The 17,869-nt window shown below is 51.3% G+C and overlaps 1 protein-coding gene across 9 annotated transcripts in view; it reads right to left on the bottom strand.

The window, feature by feature from the left end:
* Positions 1 to 17,869, bottom strand: part of ITPRIP (inositol 1,4,5-trisphosphate receptor interacting protein) — a 34,002-nt gene continuing 16,133 nt past the window's right edge. For 3 of the 9 annotated variants that reach the window (XM_061403378.1, XM_061403376.1, XM_061403374.1), the window contains one exon: positions 1 to 12,315. In XM_061403378.1, coding sequence (XP_061259362.1) covers positions 10,632 to 12,302 — 1,671 coding nt within the window. In that variant the 5' untranslated portion in view covers positions 12,303 to 12,315 and the 3' untranslated portion in view covers positions 1 to 10,631. Of the gene's footprint in view, positions 12,316 to 16,776; positions 17,230 to 17,869 lie in introns of those variants that run through there. The other 6 variants (XR_009733806.1, XR_009733809.1, XR_009733807.1 and 3 more) reach the window with 6 other exon arrangements.

Raw genomic sequence — 17,869 nt, forward strand, 5'->3', positions numbered from 1 at the left:
GAGCTTTCAAAATAACCACTTATTTTATTGGTGGGGTAGGGGAGGTAGAAATAATACATCAGGGTTAAAAAAACTTCAGTGAAAAAGAAACAGGAGGTTGTGCATCATCCCATGTCCCAGAGAGAACCACTTTTGACAATTGAAGAATATCTTATAAAAGCATGTTGAACTGTGGATTTAAGGTGAAATCTGTTCTCTATGTCCAGCAAATTAGAAAAAAGTAGTTTAAACCACCACACTGAAAGAGCCTCATTGTCATAGACGATGTTAATATCAGAGCTGATGATCAGAGGAGTCATGTGGACTTCTTTTCTTCGCGGTTCTGGACAGAAGCCCATCTGGGCTGAGTCCAGTTACATCCTGACACAGTGTAGGGGGAGTGATCAGGATAGCTGGCCGTGGTTATGGTGGTGGGTGGGTGGTGGGGATGTTGAGTAAGGGTTACTTGAGATTCCTTCTAGCTCTAAACCTTTCTGATGGCGGACAGCAAGCAGAGTGGCTGGGTTAGAGTGGATTAAATCTAAACAGTCAAGTCCAAGGTGGAGCATCTTCACTGTCACAGGGACTCCCCTCAGGTACCTCCACATTTCTCCACGTTGGAGCTTTGGTGGTCGGGGTGGGGATGGGGTGTTTCTCTCCCTTAAGTTCTCACCTCGTGTACCACCTGGTCCACATCTCCTCGTCCGAGTCAATGGTCCTGATGGAAGGGGACATCACCGCTCTGCCTTAGGCTCCTCTGTGGTTTATGTCAGCTTGGTTCTGTTTGTTATCAAAAGTTATACAAACAGTCAACCATCCAGCCTGAGGGGCTTCTCACCGATTAGCCTTCAGCCCCTTCTTCCCCTCACACACATAGTGAGCACTGGGCCCACCCGGGAGCCCCCACCCGCCCATTTCCCTTTCATTCACATCTGTGAGTCCCCGGAAGGCTGAGCATCTGGTCTTTACCAACATTTTGCTTGCCTCCGCCTTGTCAGACCTCTAGAGCCTTTGCAAATGCTGCTTCCTCCATTCTTGAATCTTCCTCAGAGCAGCCTCCTGGTGCTTTTCTGCAACTAGATTTTCTCTTGCAAAGTTCAGATAAGAATTCTTCTTTGGGCAAAGAGGTGGTATACCATAGAGGATAAGAAAGGGCCTGTGTGAATGGGTTCCAATTCTCACTCTGCCACTCATTAAATTCCATGGGCAAGTTGCTCCAGCTTTCTGAGCTTTAGTTTCTTATCTGTAACACGGGACCACTAAGGACCTGTTCCATAGGGTTGTTGAAGAATGATGGGATCATCCATGTCAGGACTTAGCATCTGCCAGGGAAATGCTCAGTGAATGGACAACAACCCTAACACCATGGTGAGCGAGGCTTCTGCGGATGGTCAATCATGAACTCTGAGTTCATTCTCCCAACACTTCGCAGAACAGGATTGCACACAGCTTGATCCATGGTTTAGAGTTGTTTTCGGGTGGCTTTGGGGCTTACCTCATGGCTCAGTTGGTAAAGAATCCGCCTGCAATGCAGGAGACCGTGGTTCGATTCCTGGGTTGAGAAGATCCCCTGGAGAAGGGATAGGCTACCCACTCAAGTATCCTTGGGCTTCCCATGTGGCTCAGCTGGTAAGGAATCCACCTGCAATGTGGGAGACCTAGGTTCAATCCCTGGGTTGAGAATATCCCTGGAGAAGGGAAAGACTACCCACTCCAGTATTCTGGCCTGGAGAATTCCATGGACTATACAGTACATGGGGTTGAAAAGAGTCCGACACAACTGAGCGACTTTCACTTGGGTGTGTAGGTTTAATCTCAAATGCTCCCTTCCCCCATTCCCATTCAGTGCATCCAAAGTCTAGTTTTAATATCATGCCTCTTGGAATCTTTCCATGTTGCTGAAGATGGTAAAATAAATACTCTCTCCCATGTTATGGAGGAGTACTCAGAATCTTGCTTCTCTACTCTCTTGGAGCATGTTACCACCTTACACGGGTGAGAGGGTTAGGGGTTTGCAAGGCCTGCCCAGCTACCAGACAGCTTGGATGTTGCATGGAACACAAAAGCAGCTGGGACCGTGTTGTTAATGGAAAGGATGATTACCACATGCTCCAGGCAACAACTGTGGGCTACTCTGCCGTATCATTTCCTCCCAAGGATCCACCACAACCAAGAATGCCTTCACAGGCAGCAAGAGTGCCCCAGCCCACTTTGTTAATAGCAGACAGCCTCCTCAAAGGGAGAGCAGCAGTCAGCTCACTGGCTTGGAGCCAGTGGGAAAGAGCCATTCACAGGCCCATCTGTCAGCCACACAGGACAAGCAACTGAGGCAGGCTCTGTGCTGCCTGCCCTGGGGAGGCTGAGTGCGGCACCCCTCCGCCAGCAGCGCAGGACTGAGGGCTGGGAAGCAAGGAGGGTAGATGTCTGCTAGCAGGGGTGTGTGTGCTAAGTCACTTGGTTGGGTACAACTCTTTTTTGACCCCGATCTGCAAGGCTCCCCTTGGAGTGCATTGCTATGTCCTGCCCAAGGGGATCTTCTCAACCTGCGGATCGAACCCATGTCTCCTGAATCTCTTGCATTGGCAGGTGAATTCTTTACCACTAGTGCCACCAGGAAGCCCCCAGACTTTGCTAAATCTGGGTTTATACTTCCAAAGCTGTGGAATATTTCATTTATACTTCACGGGTTTAGGAAAACCTCTCAAAGTGTGTGTGTGTGTGTGTTTCTGGGTATCTCTGTCAAAGGAGCAAAGTACCAGGATGAATACTGAGGAAACTTATAAATGATCAGAGCAGGAGATAGATAGTTAAGAAATTCTATCCTGAAATAAGTACTGGCCATTCATGTGCTAAACAGAAAGGTGCCCTTGGGGTCTTTATCCGGGACACTGTCCTGGTAATCTGCTGGCAGCAGGGGTGGGTACACACAGTCTTCCCAGGTGCAGCGACAGGGGCCCTGCTGAGCCTGAAGCCAGGGGAGGAGAGCTGAGGCTCTGCGGAGGAAGCTCTCATCTAAGACTGGCTTTGGGTGTATGGAGGAGGGAGCTCAGGGTAGAGTCAGACAACAGAAAATCTTCCATTTACTGAGTGCTTGCCTGCCATATGTCAGGCACTTTACATATCCTAGTGATACTTCACAGTCTTTCAGGTAACTGCTAATTACCCCCATTTTACAGATGGGTAAACCGAGGCTTTGAGATGAAGTAACATGTCCAGATGTCACATGGCCAATAACAGGCGAAGTCCAGGTTTGAATGCAAGAAGTGGACTCCAGATGCCATGCTCTTAACCTCTGCACTCCTCTGCTCCCCCTTCACCCATACCCACTTGCCTCCTGCCCTCCTTTGACTTCTCCTTCTGCTTACCTCTCTAGACTGGGAGCTCTCTGAAGGTAAGAATAGTGTCTCACTTAAATTTTGACTTCCTAGCAGCTAGCACAGTGCCCAGCATATAGTAGTGATAGCCACTCAGTGTTTTGTAAAAGGGCAGATGTGATTGCATGGATGACAGAATGAAGGGGTGTATGGACGACATAGAAATCTGCACCCGCCTCCAGGGGCTGCTTCCAGGCAGCTGTCATAGCTGATTCCCCTCTTTGCTGTCCAGAAGAGCACCTGATCTCCCGAGAAACAGGGATGCTCTGCCTGGTACCCTCTCTCTGGCTCTACTGTTTCTATGCAACTGCTGGTCTAAGCTGTGGTTGTTCTGCAAAGGGACCAAGAAAGCAGAGGAGGCAGAGAAGCCAAGCACAGTGCCCTGACACTACGGGCAAGTGTAATTTCTGAGCATGCGCCTGGCCCTAAGGTAGGTGTGAAGGAAACAGGTCCTGCAGGTCCCGTGCTGTGTGCTGAGGGAACCCAGGGAAGACAGACTCACGTGGGGAGAGTGGGTACTTAGGGACAGCCTCATCATCAGTGGGGGAAACACGAAGTAGGAATTTGGCTGTAAGGAGCCCTCCTAAGGGCAAGGGTAATAACCGCTGCTGTTTTTGTTGTTTATTACTCATCAAGCCCTAAGCTAAGTGCTTCCCATGTGGCCTGTTCACTCAGCCTTCTCAATGACTCCACGAGATGGGCAGCATTATTCCCAATTTGCAGAAGAGATGGAGGCAAAACCATGGCTGATAGAAATTAGTTGACTTGCTGAGCAGGACGTGGCACTGCTGGGACTTGACCACAGAGCCCAAGCTCTTAGCCCCTGTGCCATCTGCACTGTCTGGAATCTCAGTCCTATTGGTTCTTGCATGGCTTTGTCACAGAAATCTGGGTCTCCCAGGGGCAGAACCTCACAGCGGTCCTCCAGTTTGAGCAGACACATGGAAAGGGGCCGGGGGACCTCCCTTCCTGTCTCTCTGGTTCCTTGAACACTCAGCTAAGCAATCTTACTGCTTGAGGTCTTGTCCTGTCCTGGAGGGGTGTGGCTTCAGAAGCTTCCCTGTCTGAAGGATTACAAAATACTGTGAGGAGACAGATGTGTGGAGAGAGCATCTCAGGAATTCTTCTGGTGGGAGCTGTGTCGTCAAGGGGGCTGGACGCCACCCACCTCTCTGGCCTTGAATCTGGCTCCACTGAAGTTTTTGCTGTCGCCTCTGCTGGCCCTGATTCTGGGGGTATCAGGAATTGGGGGCATGTATGGGTTAACTCCTGGTCTCTGACAGGGGCCTCTTGGACCTGAGGTTCAACTCCTGGGGGATGATTCAGCACCAGCCATGCCTTTGGGGAGAGATCCAAGGCCATTTTCAGCTTTTGGAGGTCCAACCAATGTCCCAAGAGACCTTTGGTCTACCATAGCTCAGTCGTCTCCAGCAATAGGTGAGAAATGAGGCTTGGGGGCTGTGTGAGTCATCTCCGGGAAGACAGGCCCAAGGGAAGCTTGTAAGAAGTGGCAGGAAGTGGGTCTCTGCTTTCTATTTCTATTTCAAATAAACTGACCCTAAGAGAAATCTTAAATATTACTGATCGGTGGGTTTTAAAGAGACAGATGAGACTGAATTCTTCCTGACTCCCTATCCCCACCCCACCCCCGGCCTGAAAAATCTCACCTTGCAACTTCTAAGACCTACCTGTTCTGATCTAGGAAAAAAGAAGTATCTTTGAACATCACTGAGATTTATGTGGTTCCATCTTGGTGGGAGAGAATTTGTTGTTGACAGTTTTATCTTCTGGTCTCTTTGTAGGGCTGTAGAGAAACACCAAAGGGATAGAAAACACCACTGTCATCTCTAAAGCAGGGTTCCTCATTGTGCAGAAAATAAACCAGTCCTGGGGCTTAGATGAATTTAGCACAGGCATTTGGTGCTGGAACAACAATCGCACGGATTTGATTTTCTTTGGGGAGGCTCTTCACATTTTCCTGTTTAAAAGGACAAAGGGTCTCACTTGCACTTCGTTTTCCTAGCAGCTGGCACAGGGCCTGGCATATACCAGTGATAGCCACTCGATGTTTTGTGAAGAGCCAAATATATGAACACATGACTGGATGAATGATGAAGAGATGTGTGTTTGTCTTAACAGCTCAAACCCTAAGCTGATCCAGCTGCTCATATTCCTGTCTCCCTGCACAGGCCTCAGAGCCGTATTGTTTCACTTTCAATTACTTACCAGACTTCATTTTTCTCTGGCTTACTTTGTGGACGTTGTTCTTACCTTCCTAAAAGACCCAGTTCCTTGGGGAAAGAGCCCTCCCCTTGTTTTATATTTCTGTTCCCTACAGATCATCTGACCCAGGGTGGAACACAAGCTGTTACTCAGTCCTTGGTTTAAAAAAAAAAAAAAATGCTCTTTCCTCACTCCAGAGTCATGGTGATTAAATCAATCCCAGAATAAAGGGGTTATTCTTAAGATGCCTGGTGGTAAATCCATATGCAACAAGTTGGTGAGTACAGATTATAGCAATTATTAGCAGAGGTTCACCTCAAAGCAGGTTTAATACAGAGATGTTCACTGCAGTGTTGTTTAAACAGCAAAAAAAAAAAAAAGTGAGGATACTTAAGTGTTCCTCAGGGGAGGGTGGGTAAATTAGGGTACATCTATCACACAGGGTGATAGCCAACAGCTATTTTAAAGACTAAGGTAGATCAAACAGTCAAAAAAGATGTCCAAGAAAAGTTAAGATGCTGTGGTGCAATTTAAGTGAAAAAGAACAAAAGGCAGACTTCCCCTGTGGTCCAGTGGTTAAGATTTCATACTCTGAATGCAGGGGGCATGGATGTGATCCCTGCTTGGGGGGAGCTGGGCGCTGTATGCAGAAGAGTGTGGCCAAAAAAAAAAAAAGAACAAAAGGGATGCATCGACACATGTGACACATACACAGAAAAATGTGCTTCCCAAGTGGCGCTAGTGGTAAAGAATCTGCCTGCCAATGCAGGAGACGTAAGAGAAGTTAGATCCCTGGGTGGGGACGCTCCCCTGGAGGAGGGCATGGCAACCCACTCCAGTATTCTTGCCTGGAGAATCCCATGGACAGAGGAGTCCGGGGACGGCTATAGTCCAAAGAGTCGCAAAGAGTCAGACACATCTGAAGTGACTTAACACGCACCCACGCACCCACACGGAAAGATGTTGGAAGGATACACAAGTCACTTCCTATTCATTAACACTGGGGGAAACGGGTTGAGAAGTTAAGAGTGGGGGCTTTTATCTGTTATTTAATTTTTTGGTCAGTGGCTGGATTTTTTAATAATGACTACATTGTTTTTGTTTAAAAAAACAAACCATGAGTTAGAAAAACAAGCTATCTTTGGATGGCAAGGAAAAATGTTAACTTTGAAAGATGTCCCTCCAGGGTAGTGAGAGAGGGTGAGGCAGTGAGGCAGGGGAGGGGATGGGGGAGGTGAACTGAAGGCCCACACTCTGTCACTGGTTCTTGGCTTTCTCTGCTTGTCATCCACTGGCCAAACCAAACAATCTTCCGGCTCTATCCCATGGGGCAGAGACCAGACAGGGCATGAGAACGCTCTGAATCACAGTCTGCAGAATGACTTCAGTTAGAACTTCCGGGACATTTGCTGACTGCTGCCACCAAACCCACTCTGGAAGGGTGCTTGCTGCATAGCAGGGGTGGCTTAAATGTTGCCTATGTCCATGGTGCTTTCCTGGGGGCTCACAAAGTAAAGAAACTGCCTGCAATGCAGGAGACCCAGGTTCGATCCCTGGGTCAGCAAGATCCCCGAGAGGAGGAAATGACAACCCACTCCAGTATTCTTGCTTGGTGAATTCCATGGACAGACGAGGCTGGCAGGCAGAGTTGGATATGACTGAGCAACTCTCTCTCTCTCTCTCTCTCTCTCTCACACACACACACACACACACACACACACACACCCAAGGTGCTTTCCTGCTCTCACTCCATGGTTCTGGCTGAAATGCTTTTCCTGGTCAGTCCTGCCCAGCTTTGAGAAACAGTCTCCGGCAGTGCCTGACCGTGAGGCCTTCCCTAATCCTCGTTATCAGGGGTTCTTGGACTTCCAGCATCACCTGGGGAACTTGGCAGAAGGCAGATTCCTGCACTGAACTCTTAAGAGACTCCACTGAAGTCTGCTGTGTGGCCCAGGAAGTCACCCGCCAGTGATACCCAGACCTGACCTGCCAGAAAGGAGTGCTCACCAGCTTTGCCTTCCGCATCCTCTCTGCTTCTCATACTAGTGTAGTCTCAGAAGCCTGTGGCGTGCCAGATTCCCCTTGGACCACAGATCCCAAGCAAGCTCCTTGGCTTCTACCAGGTCTGTGTTCTAACAGCTTTGGAAAGGAAGTGAAAAGCCATGCTCAGTCAACTAGGGGGTATCATCGGTCACTTGAGGGCGCTTTAGGAGCCTTACCTGGGTGCCCTGTAGGTTCAAGTTGGTGTCTGGGCATTTGACCTAGCTCTTCATGTTATTCTGATGTCAGCCTTGATTACAAACCAGTGCTGGTTTGATTACAAAGCAGGTTCTGAACTTAAGCTGTGCTTTGACAAGGTAGAGAGAGGGGCTGGGGTTTTGAGGAGGGACGAGGGGTCCTCCTTCAACCTAACCAACCTTGTGGCTTCAGGCCAGCCCTACTCATTTCACTTGCCAAGATGCACAGAAAAAGTCCTGGGCATTTGGCATAGCAAGTGAGCAGACACTGGGTAAAGTCTAGCATCCTTGGGAAGAAAAGAGATTCCTTGGAGAAAGTTGTCCTTAGTGAAAAGGCCTAAGTGCCCTACAGGCCTAGATCTCTTCTGTTTAGAAGGCAATCTGTTTTCTTCAAGCCAAAAGCTTCTTGTTACTCCCAGGCCCCCACAGTCTGCACAAAAATCAGCTGTGTGAAACATGGTTTTGTGTTGAAATCCACCCTATAGCTGGCTTTCAAAGGCCCTTTCTGAAACTCTGCAGGCTGCCTCAGAGATGGGCCAGAAATACTCGATTTTGCAATTTTAAAAAGTTTTCCAAAAGCATAAGAATAAAAAAGGGAGTGAAAGCTTCCTCTTGTTAATAGGAAATCCACCCTCTCCCCAGCTCTGCCCTGGGAAGCTCACAGATTTCCTGAAGTTAAAAACAAATACTGTGACCAGTTTCTACTCCTTGCAAGAATTTAATTCTTCCTTTAATATAAATAAGGCAGCATGAAACACCAAGAGTCCCGCTGCTTCCTGCTTCAGAAGCAGCTTTGGTGCATAAAAGATCCCCATTTCCCCGCTGAGTTGTTGTCTCTGTATAAACAAGAGGCCAGAAGGTAATTTTTCGGTGAATTTTCTTCTGGAAGCAAAGGGGAAGCTGGGGGAGACTGAGGCTTGATCTTGGCTTAAGGAGACTGGTTCTTGGTCACTGGGGTCTCTTCAAAGTACATCAGATGAGGATGAAGATCAGAAAGTAAAGGCATGGGTGACAATAAATAAGGAAATTCACCCCAACTCTGGAAATGAATCCCCACAGAATGGGTGCTTAGGGTTATTGCTGGAGACCATGTGGGCCTGGGGAGGGGCAAGCCCAGGTGCTGCTCAGTCTAACCCAAGCTCACATGGAAAGCTTCCTGCAGCTTCCTAGTCTGTAATGCCTCATCACAGCTGAGCCAACCACTGCGAATTAACCCTGTCAGGCAAACTGTCCATCTTCTGGAAATTTCCAAGGCTAGGTGAGAACACTCCTGGGGCAGAGACAGGATCTTTTCTTCGTTCATGGTAAGCCTGACACCCCCAGGGAATCGGGCATGAGTCTGGGCGGTATGGGCAGCTTCAGCCCTGGAGGGAGAGTGCTGGGGAAGGAGCACTCATCCTTGCTTTCTGCTTGGCCCTCTGCAGGGTGACTGAAGCGATGCCAAGAGAGGAGCTCCCAGAGGGCTAGTGAAGCCACAAACGGAGGAGGGAGCAGCTTCAAGCCCCCTGAGCCAGGCCTGGAGGCGGAGGCCAACGCTGACCACAGGCTCTGTGCCTGCCCCGGGGCCGTGGCCCAGTAGTGCCAAGGCGCCCTCTCTGAGGCTTGTGGGCTGTGCCTATAGTCTGTCTTCATGTGTCCCAGTCAGCCAAGGCTCTGTCACGCTCTTCAGGTGTTGGTCATCTGTGTGGCCAGCAAAGCCCATCCAGAAAGGGGGGTTCTGTGCAGTGAGGGAACCCCACTGGAATGAACAACCAAGGGAATGTGGGGGTCTGCATGTGGAGCTGGGATTCCACAACAGATCTTGCTTGCAGGCACCCTTTGCCCTAAGGATGGAACCCTGAGGGAAACCCAGGGCGATGGCATCCCTCATCTCTATGATCTTCTCTGAACTGGGCATCTTTTCTGAAGGCCAGACTTCAGGCCAGACCCCAGCACCCCAGGTACCAGGCTCTGTCCTTCACCCCAGTCACCCTGTGAGTGCCCTCTTTCTCTCTCATCTTCCGCCTTCAGTGCCTCCACCTCCCAACATACTGGTGGCTGGAGAGAGCAGCTGTGGAGACAAATGAGGGTGAGGAGCCACTGAGCTTGTACCCACATGGTATGTGGCCCCTACTGGGTCCAAAACGCAGCATCCAAGGGGATGGGGCAGAGAGAAATGGGTGCACCCTGAGTGAGATGTGGAGCTGAAGCAACGGCCAACTTCAACTTCTCTCTGCCAGGTACCCACTTCCGTACAACAGAGACGTTAGCCACTTGGGCTGCGAATCTGTCTTTTCTCCAAACAGTATAAAAATGGCAGCCACAGTGGGGATCCCTATAGTGCAGGCTATGGATTGAACGCTGCAAATACCCATATTGATGTCCACTGTTTGGCTGCTACGGGAAAATCAGGGTGCAGGGTCTTAACTTGGGTTCCTGTTAGCATTCCTGTAGATCCTTTGTTGATATTCAAGTAAAGACTGGACCTGGGATATAAAAAGAATCACACCCAAATCGCTGTTTGCATTGTCCCCTAACTCAGAATCCATTGAGTTCTATCATCATCTTTGTCATTGGTAGTGATCCACAAGTCAGCTGCAAAGGATCAGTCCCTAAACCCAGACAATAGCTTCAACTGGCAAATCCCAACGGCATGAACGCAAACCAGCTTTGGCTTGGAATTCCATTTCCTCTGTGCTATAGGGTCTGGCTTCCCCGGCAGGCTAAGCCATGGCACCCTATAAAGCCTGCCATCTTCCCAGGACAGGGCCTGCAGATGCCCCCAGGGGTGTGAACGCACAGGATGCCCTGTGTCCTGGCCCTCTGGGTCATGGATGCTCTACAAGATGACAGTTTTTGGGGGCAGGCTGGCATGGTCTGAGGGGATATGGAGGGAGTACTCGCTAATGAGCGCTGGGGCATTCTTGAGCATCTCATAGAAGGAGTCCACTGTCTTCCGGTAGAGACTTCGCTGTAGGACGAAGGGCCGGAAGAGGTTGAGAGGCTCCGCCCTGCGCACGGCCTCAGGGAGCCCCATGGCCTGTGGCACCTTCCGGTTGCCGATGAAAAAGTGCTGGAGCTTCTTCTCCAGCAGGCTCTTCTCCAGGAAGCAGAGCAGTTCGTGGAGACGAGCGTCGAGCTGCTCGGCTTTCCAGTCGGCAGGCCGCCGGGCGAGCAAGAGGTGCAGAAGGGCGGTCTTCAGGTGGTAGCTGCCCAAGCCGCTGGGGCCGGTCAGGCGGCTCTGCTTGGAGAGCAGGAAGGAGGCGATCTGCAAGCAGCTGAGGTGGCAGGCGCCCTCGGGCAGCGCCTTCGAGGTTACCCTGAGGAAGTGGCGCTCATAGACAGCGAAGGACAGAAGCCAATCGGTGCTGGATGCCCGGGTTCCCCCGCCGGGCTCCCGGGCAAGGTGGGAGACGAAGTACAGGTCGGAGTCGTCACACTGGATCACGGGAATCAGGTTGAAGGGCATGAACTTCCCCGAGCGGAACCTGATCTTGAGGGACCCTGGGGTGTCCAGCTGACCAAAGGCCAGGTCGAACTCGTACTTGTGCTCGATGCGGTGCCAGGCTCTGGTGAGGGCGGTCTGGAACCACTTCATGACGCGCATGGTGTCCAGGTACGGGGAGTTGGGGGCGCACAGCGGGTCTGCTGCCTTGCTGCCGTGGTGCACCACGTTGTTCCTGCCGTGGAGGAGACACAGCATGTCTTCTCCAAGCTTGGTCTTGCCGCAGATACAGCCCAGCGTGTCCTCGTCGGCCCGGACTACCTTGATCTGGCCATAGCCCTGGCGATCCAAAGGCACAGAGCGGCTGGAGCACCAGAGCTCTGGGTGGAAGTGGTAGGGCTCCGGGGGCATGAAGGGTACGAAGAGATCGCACAGCAGAGGCTTGTTCACCTGCCAGTTCTCGTACATGCTGTCCACGCCGATGAAGTCCTCCACCTCCATGTCCGAGTCCCGGCTGCACAGGCTCCTCAGGGCTTCCAGTAAGTCATCCACGAAGCCTTCCACAAACTCCCGGGTACGGGCGGCATCAGCTGTGGCCCCCCGGATGCAGCGCTCGTAGAAGTGGTCGAGCGTGGCCCTGTTGGGCAGGGTGAGGCCCCGGAGCGGGGCGCCCTCCAGGTCGGGCAGCTCGTCCTCGTCCGAGCCCAGGCACTCGGGCGAGGGCGCGTCCTGGTGGTCTTGCCGCCACACCTCGATCACCAGGAAGAGGATCATGCAGAGAGTGCTCCATAGGTCCCAGGCGGTGCGGCTCTCATTCTGCTGCTGGCCCTCCTCCGCCACCCGCTCCAATGCCTCCTTCTCGGCCTCCTTGTCGGCTGCCAGCCGCGCCATCTCCTCCTCCAGGCGCAGCTGCTCCAGCTGCAGCTTCTCCTGGTGCGCCTGCATCTGACGGATGATCTCCTCCTCGTTCTCGGGGACTGTGGTGTTCTCTCGCGGGAACAGCAGTGGGTGGTTGATGATGGCCGTCACCACCACTAGGCACACCCGGAAAAGCCCCAGGGCCATGGCGGCAGCTTTCCTGGGAACAGAGAGAGAGACACGGATGGTCACACCTAGCTTTCCTCAACACTGCTCACTCCCTTGTCGTTCCCTCCCGCGGACCTCCGCCCCACCCAACCCACAGCCCAGCCTTGTTGGGAACAGGAACCCTGAAGTCCCACACCAGCATCCTGGCTAAACCACCACACTGGTGGACCTGTTTCTGTCTGTCCAAACAGTCCTCTTTGTGGGAGCAACACCCACTTCCCCTGGGAACCGAATCTTTTCTACTCCTAGTGCTCATGATTTGGGAGGGGATGAGGGGATGAACCCACCCGCAGTCAAGGGGTGAGGATATAACCCCGGCCTGACTACTTCATACTCCTCACCCTGGCAGTGGTTGTTTCTGGATGAGTTTATGACCTGCTCTGGCCAGTGGGAGACAGAGGTAGGATATATTGGGACCAATGGGGAGAAAGGCTCACCCTGTTGCCTAGGGTAGCTCAGGGAACCCTGAGGGGTTACACCTGCTATTGGCTCTCTGCTGCTGCTGCTAAGTCGCTTGAGTCGTGTCCGACTCTGTGCACACCATAGACGGCAGCCCACCAGGCTCCCCGTCCCTAGGATTCTCCAGGCAAGAATCCTGGAGTGGGTTGCCATTTCCTTCTCCAATGCATCAAAGTGAAAGGTGAAAGTGAAGTTGCTCAGTCATGTCCGACTCTAGCGACTCCAGGGACTGCAGCCCACCAGGCTCCTCCGTCCATGGGATTTTCCAGGCAAAAGTACTGGAGTGGGGTGCCATTGCCTTCTCCGATTGGCTCTCTAGCTACCTCAAAGGGAGATCTGCCAGAGAGAGGTGCCAACATGGACCCAGCAGTGCCTGAAGCCAGTACCTCTGGACTTTGTAGTCATATAAATCAATACATTCCTTTTTTATTTTGGCTGCACCGCATGGCTTGCAGGATCTCAGTTCCCTGAGATCAATAGGAATTGAAACTGGGCCTGGCAGTGAAAGCCCAGAATCCTAACCACTAGGCAACCAGGGAATTCTCAATATATTCTCTTTTTGTTTAAGTCAAGTTTCTTTTCTAACACTTGAAACCAACATAATCCTGTATAAGACATCCTTTCTTCCCCCTCAGTGAATGGCTGATTCCTCGGTATAGTATAGCCTAGTGCTTAAGAACGGAAGGGCTGGGTTCCAAAGCCTACACAGCATGGTGAACAGCATGTTTACTCAGCAGCAGCTGAAACAGTCTTTAGCCCTTATATACCCCCAGTGAAAACCTCTCACTCCAATCGGAAGACCCCACCCTAAATTCAGACACTGTTCTCCTGGCTGATCCTGGATCTTTCCCCGGCCAATCTAGGGAACAACCAGAGTGACTGAGTCATTGACTTTCCTCTCACTAGTCATCTGAACTTCTAACCTGACTTCTTAATTGTGAAAGGAGACGTGCCATTCCTCCAGAATTTTTAGGTCTCAAGTGACTTTGGGGTAAGGACTAACCTCTTATAATACTTGCTATTCAGACTGAGCAGCTGCAACATCCCCTGGGAGTCTGTTAGAAATGTAGAATCTTGGCCCCACCCCAGACCCACTGAACCAGAATCTGCATTTTAATACCATCTACATTAAAGTCTTCGAAGGACTATCTCACATCTCACATGGTAACCCTTATATTATACCCTCTCTTTCCCCTGGCTGGAACCTTGGGAAGTAACAATTGGCCTTTTTGGCATTTGCCCCACCCACTTCCCGTTGGGGACCTCAGCTAGGAAAGCAAATGGAAAAAGGAGGTCATTGCTGGAGAACCAAGAGCCCCCATCTCTGCCCCAGTGCATGCCAACAGACCTGATAGGAACCCCATTCTCTGACCTTGAATTTGCACCCTGAAAGTCACATGTTCTGGTTATTACCCTAATGGTACCAAGAAGCAGGTATCTATCAGTAGGTTAAGAACACCTCTGGATGGCATCACCGGTGCAATGAATTTGAACTTGGGCAAACTCCAGGAGATGGTGAGGGACAGGGAGGCCTGGCATACTACAGTCCATGGGGTTGCAAAGAGTTGGACATGACTGGGTGACTGAACAACAACACCTCTGCAGGTTCTACCTGGCAGTGCCAGGATGTAGGTAGCCTGAGTTTTCACACTTGGGTAAAACCTGCCGCTCAGAGGTGACCCCTCCTCATTAGCAGGAACCAAAAGTGTTGGGGTTGGGGAGGTCCAGCAGCAGCAGAATTCAGTGTAGTTACGTTCAGGCCTAAGAGGTGAACTCTGAGACACTTATGCATTTCCACTTGAGAAGTCAATGGAGGACAGGAGACAGTGGAGGAAGTTGGGCTGGGAGAGAGGTAGGGTGAGGAAAAAGGGCAGGGGGCAGCCAGCCAGTTTCTCTGCCCCAAGACAAGGAGCAGCGTGCAGGATAATTGCATGAACAGGCCAGCTCTGGTTTCTACATTAGAGAAACATCAGTGGAAAATTTGACCAGGGTGGTCCAGGATAAGATTGTAAGGCTGGCTGATAAACATGGATCAGAACTTTAGGATAAAGGTGTGGAGTACTAGTAATAGAAATGACAACCCACTCCAGTATTCTTGTCTGGGAAATCCCACGGACAGAGGAGCTTGGCCGGCTACAGTCCATGGGGTTGCAAAGAGTGAGACACGATCAGGCGATTAACACATACAACATACATACAGGCAGCAGTCAGTCAGGAGATAATTTGGGCATTTTGAGGCCCTAAAGGGCCTGTACTACAGACGGCCACATTTGGGCACAGGCAGGCCCTGATAAGTCACAGCCAAAGTCTTTGGCAACACCTGATTTTTGAGGTCAGTTTCCAGGGTAGGATGCCACCAGCTGGGGAGTGGGGTGCTATCACTAAGTCCCATAACTGGGAAGTCCTCCTCTTCTCTATCCAACAGCTTCCACAGGGCTCCCTGTGTATGTCCTCATGCCTGCTATAAGATGATGTGCTAAACTAGGGCAGCCAAGTTTCAAAACTCCAAATCAGCTAGAGCAATCAGCACTGTGATGAGAGGATGGACTCTAGAGGGGACAGACTGGGTTAGCACCAGCATGTGCACTACTAGATATGTGACCTTGACAAACCATTCAACTTTTCAGAATCTCAGTCTTTTCATCTGTAAAATTGGAATAATACCTGCTGTTGTAAAGGAAATAATGCATAAAAAGCACTCAGCAAAATGCTTGTGTGTTAGTCACTCAGTTGTGTCCAACTCTTTGCAACCTCATGGACTACAGCCGGCCAGGCTCCTCTGTCCATGGAATTTTCCAGGCAAGGACATAGGAGTGGGTTGCCATTTCCTTCTCCAGGGGATCTTCCCAACCCAGGGATCGAATCCAGGTCTCCTGCATTGCAGGCGGATGCTTAACATCTGAGCTACTAGGGAAGTCCAAAATGCTTGCTCCTGAGCAAATTTTCATATAAAAGGTTAGCTGTAATGGGATGGGAGTAATAGATGAACCTGCCTGCAGGGGTCTGCAGATGCAGTGGGACAAACAAATGCCCCTACAGGAGATGTAGGCAGCCAGAGAACACTAGCAATAGTAAGGTTAACAGCAAGACTCAAAAGGAGCAGGAATCACAAAGGACCCTGGGCTGCAGAGAGAGGCCCAGGTTTGAACCGTGACTCTGTCCTTTGCCGAGGGGTCGTGGGTGAGTCACTTAGCTTCTCTAGGGCTCCACTGCTTTACCTGTGAAATGGAGCTAACAGCAGGCCCTCCTTCAGGTTAAGCAAGACCATCCAATTCAGGTGCTGAGCAGTGCCCAGCATACAGTAAGCACATTACAACTCCAGCTCCTTCCCCCTTGGCCTCTAGGGGCTTATTATCTCACCTGTCAAGCACACCAACCCTACCCAAGTCCCAGGGGTGTGGAGGAACACACGCTCAAAAGTGCTCTGAAAGCACAAAATGCTTCCCTAAGCCTGCTGTTCCTCGGTAAACCACTCCATCCACCCTGCCCCCCAGTAACAGGGGGTGGGGGTGGGGGCAGTGGGGCGGCGAAGCCTTCCTAGCCTTGGATCCTCCTGGAGGTGGAGTTCCCTCTGACTCACTTCTAGTTTAAACCACCTCCACCCTCTGGGGATGGGATGGGCTCCCAGCTGTTGTCTTGCTCCTGATACCCTTTGTGCAGGCTGGCTTTGCCTGTGGCGCCTAGGTGATGGGGAACAGGACGGAGCTGCTGAGTGCGCACTAGGTGGGGCTGGGCTAGAAGCCTCCATTACTTCCCCTCCCCAAGCCAAGTCGCAAGAACTCTGCCCCAGGGTCCTCGGGGGTCAGAAGAATAAGGGAGAGAATCTGGATGTTGGGACTTTTGGAGACCACAGGGGCAGGACAGCAGCTAGAACCTCTCACAAAACCGTGGATACATGCATGCACACACGCGCGCACACACACACACTCCTCACCAAAGGGTCCCTTTCCCCAGACTTAAGTATTCCACCTCTGCCTTGGCCCAAATCTCTTACCTCTGCAAGGCTGCCCCATACAAGTAGTCTGAGACATCCAGCTGGGTTCAGTTTTGAATATAAACCTGGGTCACTTGGAGGGTTTTTGTGGGTCTGCTTGCCAGGAAGCAGGGAGGAAACCTGCTGAGTTCCTCTCCACCCCCGCCCCTGCCCACAGAGCGTGGCAGCCCATGCAGGTCACGGCTAAACTTAGCCTGGCAAATGTCCAAGGTCACTGGGGCTGGGGCGGAGCGCTGTGTGTGGTTAGCCCGGACCAATGGTCTACTCAAACCCTTACTCTGAGCCTGGCTGCAAGCCCCAGACCCTGGGGGAGAAATCTAAGACCTCCCCTTCCTTCTGTGGATCCCTCACTTCCACATCCCCCAGGCCCCCGAGGCACCCTCACCACAGCTTAATCCAATAAATGCCACTACGAGTTGGTTAATAGTGGGACTTCCCTAGCGATCTAGTGGTTCAGACTCTGCACTCTCAATCCCTGGTCAGGGAACTAAGGTTCTGCATGCCACATGGCCCCCCAAAAATAGTGATACACTTCATTTTATCCAGCCCTCACTAGGATGTGGGGCTTCCCTGGTGGCTCAGATGGTAAAGAATCTGCCTGAAATGCAGAAGACCTGGGTTCGATCCCTGGGTCACAAAGATCCCCTGGAGGAGGGCATGGTAACCCTCTCCAGTATTCTTGCCTGGAGAATTCAATGGACAGAGGAGCCTGGAGGGCTGCAGTCCATAGGGTCGCAAAGAGTCAGACATGACTGAAGCAACTTAGCCCTCACGCACAAACCTAACACAGTGGAAGCAGCTTGGGCTTTGGTGGAGGCAGTCAGAGCAGCTTTCTCAGCCTAGCTGTGCCTTTTCTAGTTGTGTGGCTGGAAAATTACTTCTCATCTTGGGCTTTGGTTAACCCACCCGTGAAACAGGGGTAACAACCCACCACTTAGAAGGTTCCAGGGGTTGCTGTGAGCAGTGCCCAGCACATCCTAGTGAAGTAAAAGTGCTGGAATTCTCCCAGCAGGAATACTGGAGTATGGTGCCATGCCCTCCTCCAGGGGATCTTCCCACACTTAATAGTGTGCAAGGTTGGGTGCTACAGGGC

Source organism: Bos javanicus, chromosome 26, assembly GCF_032452875.1.
Source record: "Bos javanicus breed banteng chromosome 26, ARS-OSU_banteng_1.0, whole genome shotgun sequence".
Taxonomy (NCBI): Eukaryota; Metazoa; Chordata; class Mammalia; order Artiodactyla; family Bovidae; genus Bos; species Bos javanicus.